Source organism: Cryptomeria japonica, chromosome 4 (genome assembly GCF_030272615.1).
Source record: "Cryptomeria japonica chromosome 4, Sugi_1.0, whole genome shotgun sequence".
Lineage (NCBI taxonomy): Eukaryota > Viridiplantae > Streptophyta > Pinopsida > Cupressales > Cupressaceae > Cryptomeria > Cryptomeria japonica.
In genome coordinates, this window is record NC_081408.1 from 218,297,964 (window position 1) to 218,312,213 (window position 14,250).

Consider the following 14,250-nt stretch of genomic DNA (forward strand, 5'->3'; position numbering starts at 1 on the left):
AACTAATTAGTAATCTACAACAATCTATCAGTGGCTTCTTTGTGCTAAATATGCACAGTCTAGAGATTTTAGATTAACTATTTCTACATTGATCATTGCTATTTCTATTTAACAAGAAAATTTACCTTTTTACCTTTGTTTGTAAAAAATTGAAATATTCAGTTAATATATAACATGTCAAATTAATATTTTTGGTGAAAAATTATAGCATTAATTTTCTCCCTAAACTTGCATAATGCACAATAGACTAAACTCATATAGTAAATTATTAAAAAGGGTTTTCTATAAGAAATATTTTATGACAAAACAAGGCAGGAATACTTAACAGTTGCTATTAGTTGAGTGAAGAGCTAAGATGTAGATGTAGACCAATTTTTAGGGCTCCTTGAATTACAATTTCTTGGTTCATTTGTACTCTCAAGCAAAGGTAAGATATTTATTGGCAAATGAAAATCTCTTGGAGTACCGAGAAATGCACTTGTTATTTTTTCTAATCTTTCAACTATCTCCATCATATTCGGACGTTGTTGTGGCAGCTCCCTTGTGCAAACCAATCCTACTTGCATAAATTGGCTAAGGCATGTTAACACCATTGCTTTATTTGACTCATTAACATCTCTAAGCAGTTGGTTGTCTACCACTTCTTCAATTTTATTTGGAAAATCTATACTTACCCATTTTGGTAGATCAATACCTTCTACAAACATGGTATCTGTTGGTCTCTTCCTTGTCAACAATTCTAAAAGTAGAATTCCATAGCTATAGACATCTCCTTTTGTTGAAATATTTCCACCAACTCCATACTCTGCAATATAATATTACTAACTATGATTCTCAATCCATATGAAATAATCATATAGAATAAAATAAAAGCAATGACAATCTATATTGCGATAATGCAAAATTTTATACCTGGTGCAAAGTAGCCAATAGATCCCTTTAGTGTAGTTGTAGAAGTCAATGAATTCTCAAATAAGAGTTTTGTAATGCTGAAGTCTGCTATATGTGGAGTCATATCATTCCCTAATAACACATTATTGGGTTTCAGGTCACAATGAATAACTTGAACAAAGCAATAATGATGTAGATATTCCATTCCTTGTGCTACCTCCTTTGCTATTCTTAATCGGTCAGCCAAATTTAATCTGCATTCATCTCCTCCCTGAGGATATAGCCATCTCTCTAAACTTCCATTTGACATGAATGGAAGAACCAATGCTCTAAAATCAAGGTTAGAACATGCTGAAATAATTTTGATCACATTGCGATGCCTAACTCTCTTTAGCACATTGCATTCTCTTTCAAAACTTTGGATAGCATTTTCATCCTGCAAATTGAGAACTTTAACAGCAATATTTGTACCATTTTTGAGAATCCCTCTATAAACAGATCCAAAACTACCAACTCCTAATAGATTGGTTTGGCTAAATCCACTAGTTGCATCTACAAGCTCTTCATATGAAATCCTTTCAGGCCCAAAGTTGAGGTTTGGGATATTTTGATTTGTATTCCTCCTATAAAAAAATAGGAACACTGCAGAAGACATGATGAAGATTGCAATGCTAATCACAACTAGTATTATCACATTTTTAGAGAACAAGAATTGTTTGTGTTTGGAATCAAAGCATGGTTGTAATTTAATCCAGTCACCACAAAGGCCAACATTTCCAGAAACTGCTGACTTATCAATTCTTGAAAAAACTCCTCTCTTTGGAACTTCTCCTATTAAGTTATTTGAAGAGAGATTGATATATTGAAGCATTTTCATTTCTTGGAAAGCCATTAGGATCGTACCTGACAAATTGTTGCTTGAGAGATCAATAGCTTCAAGGTTTTTTAGACTTGTGAGTGATGTTGGTATTAGGTCATCAAATGAATTCCATGAAAGATTCAAATACTGCAAGTTTGTGCAGCTTGATAGCACATCTGGAATCTTTCCTGAGAAGTTGTTGACAGACACATCTATAGCTTGGACCATTACCATTTTACTCATTACTGAAATAGAACCTTGTAATAAATTGCTGGAAATATTGAAATAAAATTGGAGATTTTCAAGAGCTGCCCATTCAAGAGGTATATTTCCTTCTAGTTTGTTGTGAGCCAAATCCACCTTTTCCAAAGTGATGCATCTCCCTAAACTAGAAGGTAGTTTCCCTGACAATTGATTGTGATGAAGAACAAGATCTCTTAGTTGTGGTAGATCACCAAGTCTTTTTGGAATTTCACCTGAAATCATGTTTTCACTTAATGACAGTAACCCAAGTGGTTTTGCATGACCAAAACTTTCTGGAATTCTTCCATTTAAATTGTTTTTATCCAAAAACAACATTTGAAGATTTGGAAGCTGACTTAGTGCTGTTGGAATGGAACCATTGAAATGATTATCAGATAAATCTAATGTTACCAAGTTTGTGAGGTTTCTAACGCCACTTGGTATATTTCCCTCAATTTTATTTGATGCCAATCTCCAATCAAAGAGTCGGCTTGATAAATGGCTAATAGAAGAGGGCAAAGTGCCAGTAAGATAATTCTGAGACAACTGTAGATATTTTAAAGAGGAACAATTAGACAAGGCTGTTAGAAAAGACAAGCCACGACTTCCGCTCACAAGATGATTATCCCATAAAAAAAGATATTCAAGTTGGAACAATTTGCCTAACTCTGAAGGAATGCGACCAGTTAATTGGTTGGCACATAATTGTAAAACTTGGATAAGAGTACAGTTGGAAATGGAATCAGGAATCACTCCTGTCAAGTTGTTGTGGTCGAGTTGAAGCACTCTAATTTGATTAAGCATACCTAATTTCTTAGGAATTACTCCTGTCAGGGTGTTGTTCCCAAGGGAAAGCACTGTGAGTTGATTAAGCATACCTAGTTCATTAGGAATATGTCCAGTTAATTGGTTAGAAGATAATGACAGATTTTGGAGAAGAGTGCAGTTGGAAAGAGCAGTGGGAATTACTCCTGTCAAGTTGTTGGTTGGAAGATAAAGCACCCTGAGTTGAGTGCATACCAAGTTCAACAGGTATTTCACCATGGAGTTTATTTTCCGCCAACTCCAAGTCAACTAAAGATGACAGGTTTCCTAGAGAAGGTGGGATTATGCCTGTTAATTGGTTTACTGCTAAATAAAGGATCTGTAAATGTGAAAGAAGGCCAAGCTGGGAAGGTATAGTTCCACTCAAAAGGTTATAGGATAGAATGAGACGTTGCAAAGAATAACAGTTAGCCAGAGTGGAGGGAATGGAGCCTTCCAATTTATTTTTAGACAATCTAAGTACTCTAAGGCGAAAAAGATTCCCCAATTGAAAAGGAATTTGGCCATGAAAGCTATTATTCGGGAGAGCAAGTACTCTAAGAAAAGAGAGATTGCCAAGGAAAGGAGAGATGGGGCCTGCTAAAGACATACCTGTGAGATTCAAGGAAAGCACACGTTGGTGACGAGAAGAGCAGGCCACAGCAGTCCAGTTGCAGAGGTAATGATGGGGAGACCAATCGGACAAAGAATTGTGTGGGTCGAGAGAAAGTGAATGCTTAAAAGAGAGAAGAGCTTGTTGATCAGAGTAATAAGAAGGAGAATGCAGCAAAGAAATATAGCAAGGCAGTGCAGAGAGAAACAAAAGTAGGAGGGGACATACTAAACTTAAAGCCATCTTCATCTTCATTTTCACGTGTATTGAACTCTGTGTTGTTCGCAGGCTCTCCAGAAACTTATTAAATAGCCGCGAAGCCATGTGCAATTTAATTTTGGGTGAAATCTGTAAATGAATCTTTCTTTTGCTTTTTTTCCCCAATATAAAAGTGGGTAGAAAAGAAACGATAAATATTAAAATATTGTGTGGTGTGGGACATTATTTTCTAGTCGTAGCATTCGATGAAATATAAGTGTTTAGGTAGTTTTTATTTTCACATTAAAAATTGTGTCATAGCATTTAGAATGAACACAAATATATTTAGTTATTTAGTTTGAATAAAAAAATTAATAATATCATTTATATTTTAATATTAATGAACACAAATGTATTTAGTTATTTAATTTGAATAAATATCACTAATATAAAATATTAATTAAAGCTAAAGGTAAAATAGTTCAACATGTGAATCCATTTTCTTATAAAGAAATAAGAATTTTATTGTACATGTATATTAATTTTAGTAATTTATTTCAAAAATAAATTAAAATAAATTTTAAATTTGATTATTGGAAAAAATTATATTATTTTTAGTGATTTTTATTTTTATTTTTTAGGTTTAACTGAATTTAAATAATCATTATTAAATTGATGATTTTTATGAAACATGGTTAATAAATATAATTGAAAGTAAGTGGAGGTGAAAATAAATTATGTTTAATAATTTTAAAACTTTTTTTATTTTTATTATAATAATAATTTAAAATTTATTGAATAGTTAAAATAAATTTAAGTTTAATTATTGAAAAAATTATTATTATTATTGGTTTTAATGTTTTATTTTATCTGAGATTAATTGTTCAATTTGAAATAGCATACTTTAATCAAATTAATTTTACTTATTAAAACCAAAAAACTCTATGTTTTAATTCTTATGTATTTCATTTAAATTTGTTTATATTAAACAAAAAAAGAAATTTTATTGATTTTTTATGTTCTCTTATTTTTCTAAGTTTAATGTTTGTTTTTTAATAATTATACATTAATAAATTTAATATATATATTTATGTCAATAGTTTATAAATTTAAAAAATAAAAATTTAAATTTTTCAACCTAAATTGAATTATTTTAGTTTCTTGGATATTCTCCTAAAATATATAATGGTTGTCATTGTTGAAAATTGGTTCAAATAAAATTATTTAATCACTAGTTAGTGGCTAGTTAAAAACGTAATGCCATGGGAGGAGCTAATGAGTCTCTCAAACCTCTTTTGAATTATGAATGTGTATGTCATTGATAGTTAATACATTTAAAACAAAAATATTTAAATATTTGAAACTGAATTGAATTACTTTAGTTTCTTTGATATTCTCCTAAAATATAGGAATGTTTGTCATTGTAGGAACTAATGACTCTCTCAACATCTTTTTAATTATGAATTTGGATGAATTTGATTGAAAGAAATTTGGACCTAGCTTGGATTGAGAATTAGAGCATGGAACACATGCATGGATTGTTTATGAGTTTGGTTATTGAAAATTGAATTGTTATATGAATTTGATAATAATTGCATCCATTGAATTCAATTATTTCATTAGCTTAACTATTCATATTACAAATTAAAAAAATTAAAAGATACTTCTATTGTTTATATTTATTTATGTTTAATTGGATTTTGATTTGCTCATTGTTTGTCTTGGACTGTAAATCATCTACAATTAATGTTTCATATAACTAGAAAACAAAAGGCACACCTTGCAACAAGAATTGCCTAATCACTATTGATCAAGTTCTAGTTGTGCTAAAGCCTGTCGATCGGAGTTGTCCAATAGTCCTTCTGCTTGTCTTCCATGTCTTTGGTGCTCTCCAATTTATTCCCTTGCTTTGCTAATTTCCTAGTTATATTTTTCATTTTGCCCTCTCCAGAGACCCCTCCCATGACCACCTTATTCATAACACCATCAATAATTTCACAGAGAGAACCAAAATACTCACACAAGTTGTTGACCTTCTGTTTATAATCTTCATTCTTCTCTTCCAGGTTGAGAAAACGCTTTTTGAGTACCTTTAACTGGTCATCCACATAATTGTTTTTGTTGTTTATCTAACAAATTTTCTTATGAGCAGGGGACCATCTCGTCATCATCCATATGATTAGGGGCCCAAAAGGGTGAAGTATTTCATAACAAAAAAACTAACTATTGGGTAGGGTTTAGGGAGAGGAGAGCATCCATACCCATTTTGGACTGTGACCAACTTTTCACCCTTTTCAAAGAACTTCTTCATGTATGCTTTGTAGCCGCCATTGATTTGCCTCTCGACTCTTTCATTTTCATTTTTCAGCCTCGTGACCTCTGCAATAAACTCCAAAGACACCATAAAGGAGATGATGCTTCCCACAATTTCTTTTATTGTTAAGGTTAAGGTTCAATTAAGCTTATTTTTAGGGTTGGGGTTTAGCTTTTTAGTGTTAGGGTTGAATTTGGCTTATTTTTAAATTAGTGTTGGGGTTAGTTTTCAATTTTTTTAGTGTTAATGTTAATTTTTATTTAGTGTTAGAGTTAAGGTTCAATTAGGTTTAGAATCATCGTTCAATATGCTTTTTAATATAGTTTAGTGTTAGGGTTGGGGTTCAATTTTCTTTAGTGTTAAGGTTAGGGTCCAACTTGGTTTATTTGTGAATTAGTTTTAGAGTTAGGATTAGCATTAGGGTTAATATTCAATTAGGGTTAGTGTTAGGTTTCAATATCATTTAGTGTTAGAGTTAGGGTTAAACTTGGTTTATTGTTCAATAAGGTGTATGGTTGGGTTTCAGTTTAGTTTAGTGCTAGGGTTAGGGTTCAGTTAGGTTTATTGTCATGGTTCAATCTTCTTTAGTATTAATGTTAGGTCTCAATTTTCTCTAACATTATTATTCAAATCGACTTACTATTCAATTAGCTTTTGAGTTTGGGTCCTTGATTTGGTTTAGTAAACATGGTATTAGGATTCAATTTTGTTTAATGTCTAATCAGGCTTAATCTTAAGTTTTAATTTGGTTTAAAGTTTAGTTAAACCTAGGGTTAAGGTTCAATTTGGTTCAGTGTTAAGGTTAGGGTTCAATTTTCTTTATTGTTCAATTAAGTTAAGGCTTAGGATTCAATTTGGCTTAGTGTTTTACATCAATATTGCATAGTAGTAGGGTGAAATTTGGTTTATTATTTAATTATGTTAAAGGTTAGGATTTAATTAGGTTTATAATTAGTGTTCAGTATGGTTTAATGTTAGGATTAAGTTTCAATTTGGTTTAGGGTTCGAGTTGGGGTTCAATAATTCTAAGTGTTTAAGTAGGTTAAGGGTTATGGTTCAATTTGATTTTCTAGTTCAATTAGGTTTAAAGTTAGTGTTCTATTTTGGTTTGGTGAAGATAGGGTCAATGTTCACTTTGGTTTAACATTCAATTAAGTATAGGGTTATAGTTCAATTTTATTGAGTGTTATCATTAGGGTTCAATTAGCTCTAGGGCTAGGATTCAATAAAGCTTAGTTTTAGGGTTGGCATTTAGTTTTAGTGTTAAATTTGTTTTAGATTTAGAGTTCAATTTGGTTTAATGTTCAGTTAGGTATAGGGGTATAGTTCAATTTCATTTAGTGTTATCATTAGGGTTCAATTAGGTCTAGGGGTAGGGTTCAATTAAGTTTAGTTTTTGAGTCAGGGTTCAGTTTTTTTAGAGTTAGGGTTTAACTTGGTTTATTTTTCAATTAGTTTTGGGGTTGGTTCTCAATTTGTTTTAGGGGTAAGGTTAATTTTTGTTTAGTGTTAGAGTTAAGGTTCAATTAGGATTACAATCATGGTTCAATCTACTTTTCAATATAATTTAGTGTTCAAGTTGGGGTTCAATCTTTCTGAGTGTTTAAGTAGGTTAAGGGTTATGGTTCAATTCGATTTATTAGTTCAATTATGTTTTAAGTTAGGGTTCAATTTTTGTTTAGTGAACATAGGGTTGGTGTTCAATTTTTTTTTAGATTTAGAGTTCAATTTGGTTTACCATTCAATTAGGTATAGGGTTATAGTTCAATTTTATTTAGTGTTATCATTAGGGTTCAATTTCATTTATTGTTAGGGTTAAGGTTCAATTAGGTCTAGGGCTAGGGTTCAATTAAGCTTAGTTTTAGGGTTGAAGTTTAGTGTTAGTGTTAAATTTGTTTTAGATTTAGAGTTCAATTTAGTTTAACGTTTAGTTAGGTATAGGGTTATAGTTCAATTTCATTTAGTGTTATCATTAGGGTTCAATTTTGTTTATTTTTAGGGTTAGGGTTCAATTAGGTCTAGGGGTAGGGTTCAATCAAGTATAGTTTTAGGTTGAGGGTTCAATTTTTTTAGTGTTAGGGTTTAACTTGGTTTATTTTTCAATTAGTTTTGGGGTTAGTTTTCAATTTGTTTTAGTGGTAGGGTTAATTTTTTTTTAGTGTTAGAATTAAGGTTCAATTACGATTACAATCATGGTTCAATCTACTTTTCAATATAATTTAGTGTTCAAGTTGGGGTTCAATCTTTCTAAGTGTTTAAGTAGGTTAAGGGTTATGGTTCAATTTTATTTATTAGATCAATAAAGTTTAAAGTTAGGGTTCAATTTTGGTTTGGTGAACATAGGATCAGTGCTCAATGTTTTTTAGATTTAGAGTTCTATTTGGTTTACCGTTCAATTAGGTATAGGGTTATAGTTAAGTTTTATTTAGTGTTATAATTAGGGTTCAATTTCATTTATTGTTAGGGTTAAGGTTCAATTAGGTCTAGGGCTAGGGTTCACTTAAGCTTAGTTTTAGGGTTGGGGTTTGGTTTTAGTGTTAAATTTTTTTTAGATTCAGAGTTCAATTTGGTTTAACATTTAGTTAGGTATAGGGTTATAGTTCAATTTCCTTTAGTGTTATCATTAGGGTTCAATTTTGTTTATTTTTAGCGTTAGGGTTCAATTTTGTTTATTTTTAGTGTTAGGGTTCAATTAGGCCTAGGGGTAGGGTTTAATTAAGTTTAGTTTTTTTAGTGTTAGGGTTTGAGTTGGTTTATTTTTCAATTAGTTTTTGGGGTTAGTTTTCAATTTGTTTTAGTGGTAGGGTTCATTTTTTTTAGTGTTAGAGTCAAGGTTCAATATGCTTTTCAATATAATTTAGTGTTAGGGTTCAGGTTAAATTTTGTTTAGTGTTAGGGTTAGGGTTCAACGTAGTTTAATTGCCAATTAATTTTAGAGTTAAGCTTAGTGGTAGGGTTACTATTAAATTAGGGTTAGGGTTAGGCTTAAATTTCATTTAGTGTTAGAGTTAGTGTTCAACTTGGTTTATTATTCAATAAGGTGTATGGTTGGGTTTTGATTTAGTTTAGTGTTATGGTTAGGGTTCAATTAGGTTTATCATCATTGTTCAATCTTTTTTAGTGTTAGTGTTAGGGTTTATTTTCCTCTAACATTATTGTTCAAGTTGATATTTGAGATTGGGTCCTTGATCTGGTTTAGTAAACATGGTATTGGACTTCAATTTTCTTTAATGTTTAATTAGGCTTAGTCTTAAGTTTCAATTTGGTTTAATGTTTAGTTTAGAGTAAATTCTCATTTTGATCCAGTGTTATGGTTAATGTTCAATTAGGTTTGATTTAGTGTTATCGTTGATGTTCAATTAGGTTTATAATCACGGTTCAATATTTTTTAATGTTAGGGTTATGATTCAATTTGGTTTAAGAGAATGGTTATATTCAATTAGGTTCAAATTTTGGGTTCAATTTAATTTAGTGAATATAGGGTTGGGGTTAAATTTAGTTTGATATTCAAGTTTATTGTTAGGTTCAATCTGGTTTAATGTTTAGTTAGGCCTAAAGTTAGGGTTCTATTTGGTATAGTGTTAAGTCATGGTTTAGTTGAGTTATTGTTTAATTAGGTTTAGGTTTATGCTTCATTTGGTTTAGTGTTTTGCTTGGATTTGGTAGAGGGTTAGTGTTCATGTATAGTGTTCCATTAAACCTTTATTGAATCTTAAAGCTAATTGAACCGTTCACCTAATTAAAATTTAATCCTAAGAGGTAATTATTGAGAAGGTTGAAAGTACCTCATAATAAATATAATTTAAATAATTTAAATTTTCTTTACATAATTATAATAAATATAACTTTAATAATTCAATTTTAATAAATATATGTAAAAATTTAACAATATTAAATTTAACTTCAATAAGTTTAACTATAAAAAATTGACATTGATTTTTTTTATAGTAAATATATTGAATGTTTAATTAAAATAGATTATAATAAATTAACAAATTATTCAATCATACATTAACATTTAATTTTTTACTAAATAAATAAATTATTTAATCATATATTAAAACATTTTATCTCAAGGTTCATGAATTATTATTCTCTTATCTCATTAATTTTAAAAGATGTATTATACAATCCATGCATTATTTTCAAACACTTTTTAAGTATTGTAATTTTATAGCTTAATGCACCCATTGGGCATTCAAATGGATGGAGAGTTTTACATTTCTTAATTTTTTATGTTAAGGAGTGTTTTACATTTCTTAATTTGTTGAATATGGGATTGTTTCAATTATAATGACATGCACATGGACATGTTTGGTCTATTGACTGCAGAGTAAAATCCTTAATTGTAAGGATAGATTTTTTAACTTTTCCAAGATATTAAAAAATTAAAATTATCAGTATTGCTATTTTTAGCTATTTGATTTATTTATTCCTTTTATTATTGCATCTTTGTTCAATTTTTTTCTATACTTGTTGCATTCATTTCTGAAAATCTTGGTCTTTTTAACCAATGCAAAGTTCAGTGAGGTAACTCATCTAGCCGAAAGGAGTTAGGAACATAGTAGCCAATGGAAAATGGTAGAGAATGAATTTATATAGATGAAGTCTTGATGGTATGCTCCTTCGATGTTTGGAACAAGAATGAGATAAAAAAAGCCTTAAAAGAGGTACATGAAGGAATTTGTGGGCCTCACTCAAGTGGTCCTTCACTAGTAAAGAAAATCATGCGAGCCAGATACTATTGGCCCTCCATGGAGAAGGACTCCTACTACTTTTTCAGAAAGTGCAAGAAGTGCCAAGTTCATGAAGATCTGATACATTCCCTAGTACATGAATTACAACCTATCACAACACCATGGCCTTTTTGTCAATGGGGACTTGACTTTGTGGGTAAAATCCATCCATCTTCATCCAATGATCATAAATTTATCATTACCACCACAGAGTACTTCACCAAGTGGATCGAAGTCATTCCACTCACCCAAGTCACTAGCAAGTAGATCACCTCATTCATCCTCAATTACATCATTTGTCGGTATGGTATACCCATGTCCATCATCACAGATAATGGGCTTGCTTTCAAAAATCAAGATGTCTGTGAACTCTATAAAAAGTTTCATAGCCAACACCTTTTTTCCACCCCATATTACCCACAAGGAAATGGTCAAGCAAAAACATCCAATAAGAATATATTGAGGATCCTCAAAAAGATAGTCAATGATGCTAGTGATGATTGGCACATTCGTTTGAATCCAGCACTATGGACATATCGAACTATCATTTGAACCCCCATAGGTGCAACCCCCTACTCACTAGTTTATGGAGCAGAAGCCATCTTGCCTATTGAGGTTGAATTACCATCTCTACGAGTCTCCTTGCACAATCTAATAAATGATGAAGAATACCAAGTCTCACATCTTTAGGACTTGGAACTAATTGATGAAAAGTGACAAGATGCCTACAATCACCTAAAATCCTATCAGTAATGCATGAGAAAAATATACAATCATAGGGTCAAACCTCACACAATTGAGGTAGGAGACCTTGTTCTCAGGGAGAATCCTTGCAATCAACCAAACAGAGAACACCAAGCAAAATTTGAATCCAATTGGCTGGCTCCATATGTCATCACCATTATCTTCGGGTTTGGGGCATATCAATTAGCAACTTTAGGAGGAGAACCACTAGCAGATTCGATCAACAACATGCATCTCAAAAAGTTTCATACATAAGTTGTGCAGAGCATTAGGCTTATCCAATATCAGAAAATACCAAAAACATTAAGAAAATAGTCCTGAACAAAATACAAAAAATAAAAAAATCAAGAAAATAGTAAAGAAAAATCATTCATCCAAATAGTAAAAACCACTTCGGTGGTGCCTTGGATAAGTACGGTGGTGAAAAACTAGTAAACATGTGCCATTTGTAAAGGCTATTGCTCCATTGTCTTTTAGACTTGTTGCAATCACATCCATTGCATCCACTCATCCATCATTTATACCATGGCTTGTTATTGATCTGCAATCATGATTATTACTTCATGGTGTCTCGCATCACGCTTTCATATTGACATCTAATTGGGGGCAATGTTCTTAAACCTACAGATGGAGTGGATTCTCCATTCTTTTGATTCATTGAGTTGCTCATTCAAAAATGTCCTGAAATAATACCAAAAACATTCATAAAATCTTAGAAAATCCAAAAAAACATTTGTAAAATATCCTAAAGACAATACCAAAAATATTCACAACATTTAAAAAATCCAAAAACAATGCAAAAACATCAAAATCCATCAAAAAACATTGCAAAGTATATTATTCCTTGTACATACACATTGCAAAAGACGCAAAACAACATTTTGAGCTACTCAAATGATGACCACCTATTAAATCAACCAACCAATCACACATCCGTGCACAACTGTCTTCACAAGGATGCATCCTTCCTCACAAACAAGACATGGTAACATCTTTCTTTGACAAGAAAAATTTGTTTGGCTGATAAGCACTTGGTCAATTTTTTATTTATTTATTTATATCAGGTTCCTATGCTACTATAGGATATCCACAAGTGGTTAGAGTAGCCAGGATGGTTCCTGATATCTTTTTTTCTTTGTTTGTTGTTTGTGGATTGTTCCAATGAAGTTATGGGGCATATACTAATGGTGTCTAAGTGGAGAGTTCACTAAGCTATGCAATCCTATGCAAAAATACCATCATGGATCACTATGGCTTACTGATTACAACGTATACCTTGACCATTTGTACATGAACTAGAATGGAGGGGAACTTTCCTTGTTTGTGATGTTTGTTTATAGGTGAAACGCTCAACCTTGGTTTCTAATACCTCGGCCAAGATCGATACTACCATGCTCCATAATAAAAATTAAGCACTGTGAATAAGCCATGGATCACCATTTCATCTCATATGTTTATATTGCATTTTGTTGCATATCACCAATTCATTTGTTCATTCATTGTTCATATCTATTTTTCGCATCCAATTAATTTAGGTTTCTATGGGAAAGCTAAGCATATAAAATTTATCTTGGGTACAATCATGATAGAGTTCTCTGATACATCATCCCACATCTCCATTCCGTATCTGCATTTTCGAACCAACTTGACTTTTATATATCATGTAGGAATGGCATTATCATTTAGTTGCTTTCATTTATTCATTAAGTTCACTCAATATCATTTAGTTACATTTTCAAATCATTTCATTCATTTAGATTTATTAAGTGCATTCATTATCATTTAGTTACATTTATTTACTCAGTTAAGTATGTTCAGTCATTCATTTAGTTTCATTATGTGAATTCATTCCTTCATTTAGATGCATTTCAAATCATTTCATTCATTTAGATTTATTAAGTGAATTCATTCCTTCATTTAGATGCATTTCAAATCATTTCATTCATTTAGATTCATTAAGTGAATTCATTCCTTCATTTAGTTGCATTTCAAAATCAATAAGTGCATTCATTTACTCATTTAAGTGCATTCATTTTATTCATTTAAGTGCATTTGTTTATTCATCATAAATGCATTCATTTATCCATTTAATGCATTCATTTAAAAATATACATGAAATTTTTATAGTCATTTCATTCATTTAGATTCATTAAGTACATCTTAAAAATGCATAGTTTACTCATCTCATTATCTCATCATTTCAACATATACAGTATTATCCATAAAATATCATTATTCATTATCTAATCTCATTATTTAGCACAAATCATCATCATTTCATCACATTAATATCATTACAAAAAAAATATCATACATCTATTAACCTGCATCCACATGTTAGCAAATCATCCATATCATATATAGAGAAATCATATCATCAACATGTACATCTAGAAAGAAAACATCTCCATATCATGTATCTAGACATAAATCATATCATCATCCTGCATATAGAAAACATATCATCACATGGATACATATCATATCATCACCACAAAATTGAGATCTCATCATATATCACATCAAAAAGAACACATGTATCAGAATACAATAATGTCCAAAATATTGGCTACCAAGAGCCATCCAAGTATCACTCTAATCACAATGTAGAAATGCATAGAAGCACCTGAAATGGTACTCTGGCCAGATGTTGCTCCCCCACCACCCTCACCATCTCATGGAGGAGGCCTCATCACACCACCACTGCTCCGACCACTTTGAGACCACTCTGATCTTGCTGCCGCATCCGGGAAAATCTCTTCGCTTGCTGACTACTCAGTACCACCTGACCATATAATCCCCACCAGTAATCTATCTCCTCCAGAGCCCATCACATCTCCCTCAGCAT

General features: G+C 31.3%; 1 protein-coding gene across 2 annotated transcripts; it reads right to left on the minus strand.

The window, feature by feature from the left end:
- Nucleotides 1-320: 320 nt before the first annotated feature.
- Nucleotides 321-3,704, minus strand: LOC131061935 (putative leucine-rich repeat receptor-like serine/threonine-protein kinase At2g24130). 2 transcript variants are annotated; one of them, XM_057995773.2, is made up of 3 exons: nucleotides 913-3,703; nucleotides 695-805; nucleotides 321-556 (listed from the first exon to the last, which is right to left on the minus strand). In XM_057995773.2, exons 1-3 carry the CDS (start codon nucleotides 3,035-3,037, stop codon nucleotides 351-353), a joined length of 2,442 nt encoding a protein of 813 aa, XP_057851756.2. In that variant the 5' UTR covers nucleotides 3,038-3,703; the 3' UTR covers nucleotides 321-350. The 2 variants fall into 2 exon arrangements, with proteins under 2 accessions (XP_057851756.2, XP_059075718.1); XM_059219735.1 differs by having other exon boundaries at nucleotides 321-805; nucleotides 913-3,704.
- Between the last annotated feature and the right edge of the window lie 10,546 nt (nucleotides 3,705-14,250).

Excerpts from the sequence above, each read along its gene's own strand:
- LOC131061935 (XM_059219735.1), bottom strand. The coding sequence starts at position 3,037 with ATGGTGAAATACCTGTTGAACTTGGTATGCACTCAACTCAGGGTGCTT. Across the intron at positions 806-912 it reads TATTGGCTACTTTGCACCAG|AGTATGGAGTTGGTGGAAAT; the intron begins GTATAAAATTTT and ends ATTATATTGCAG.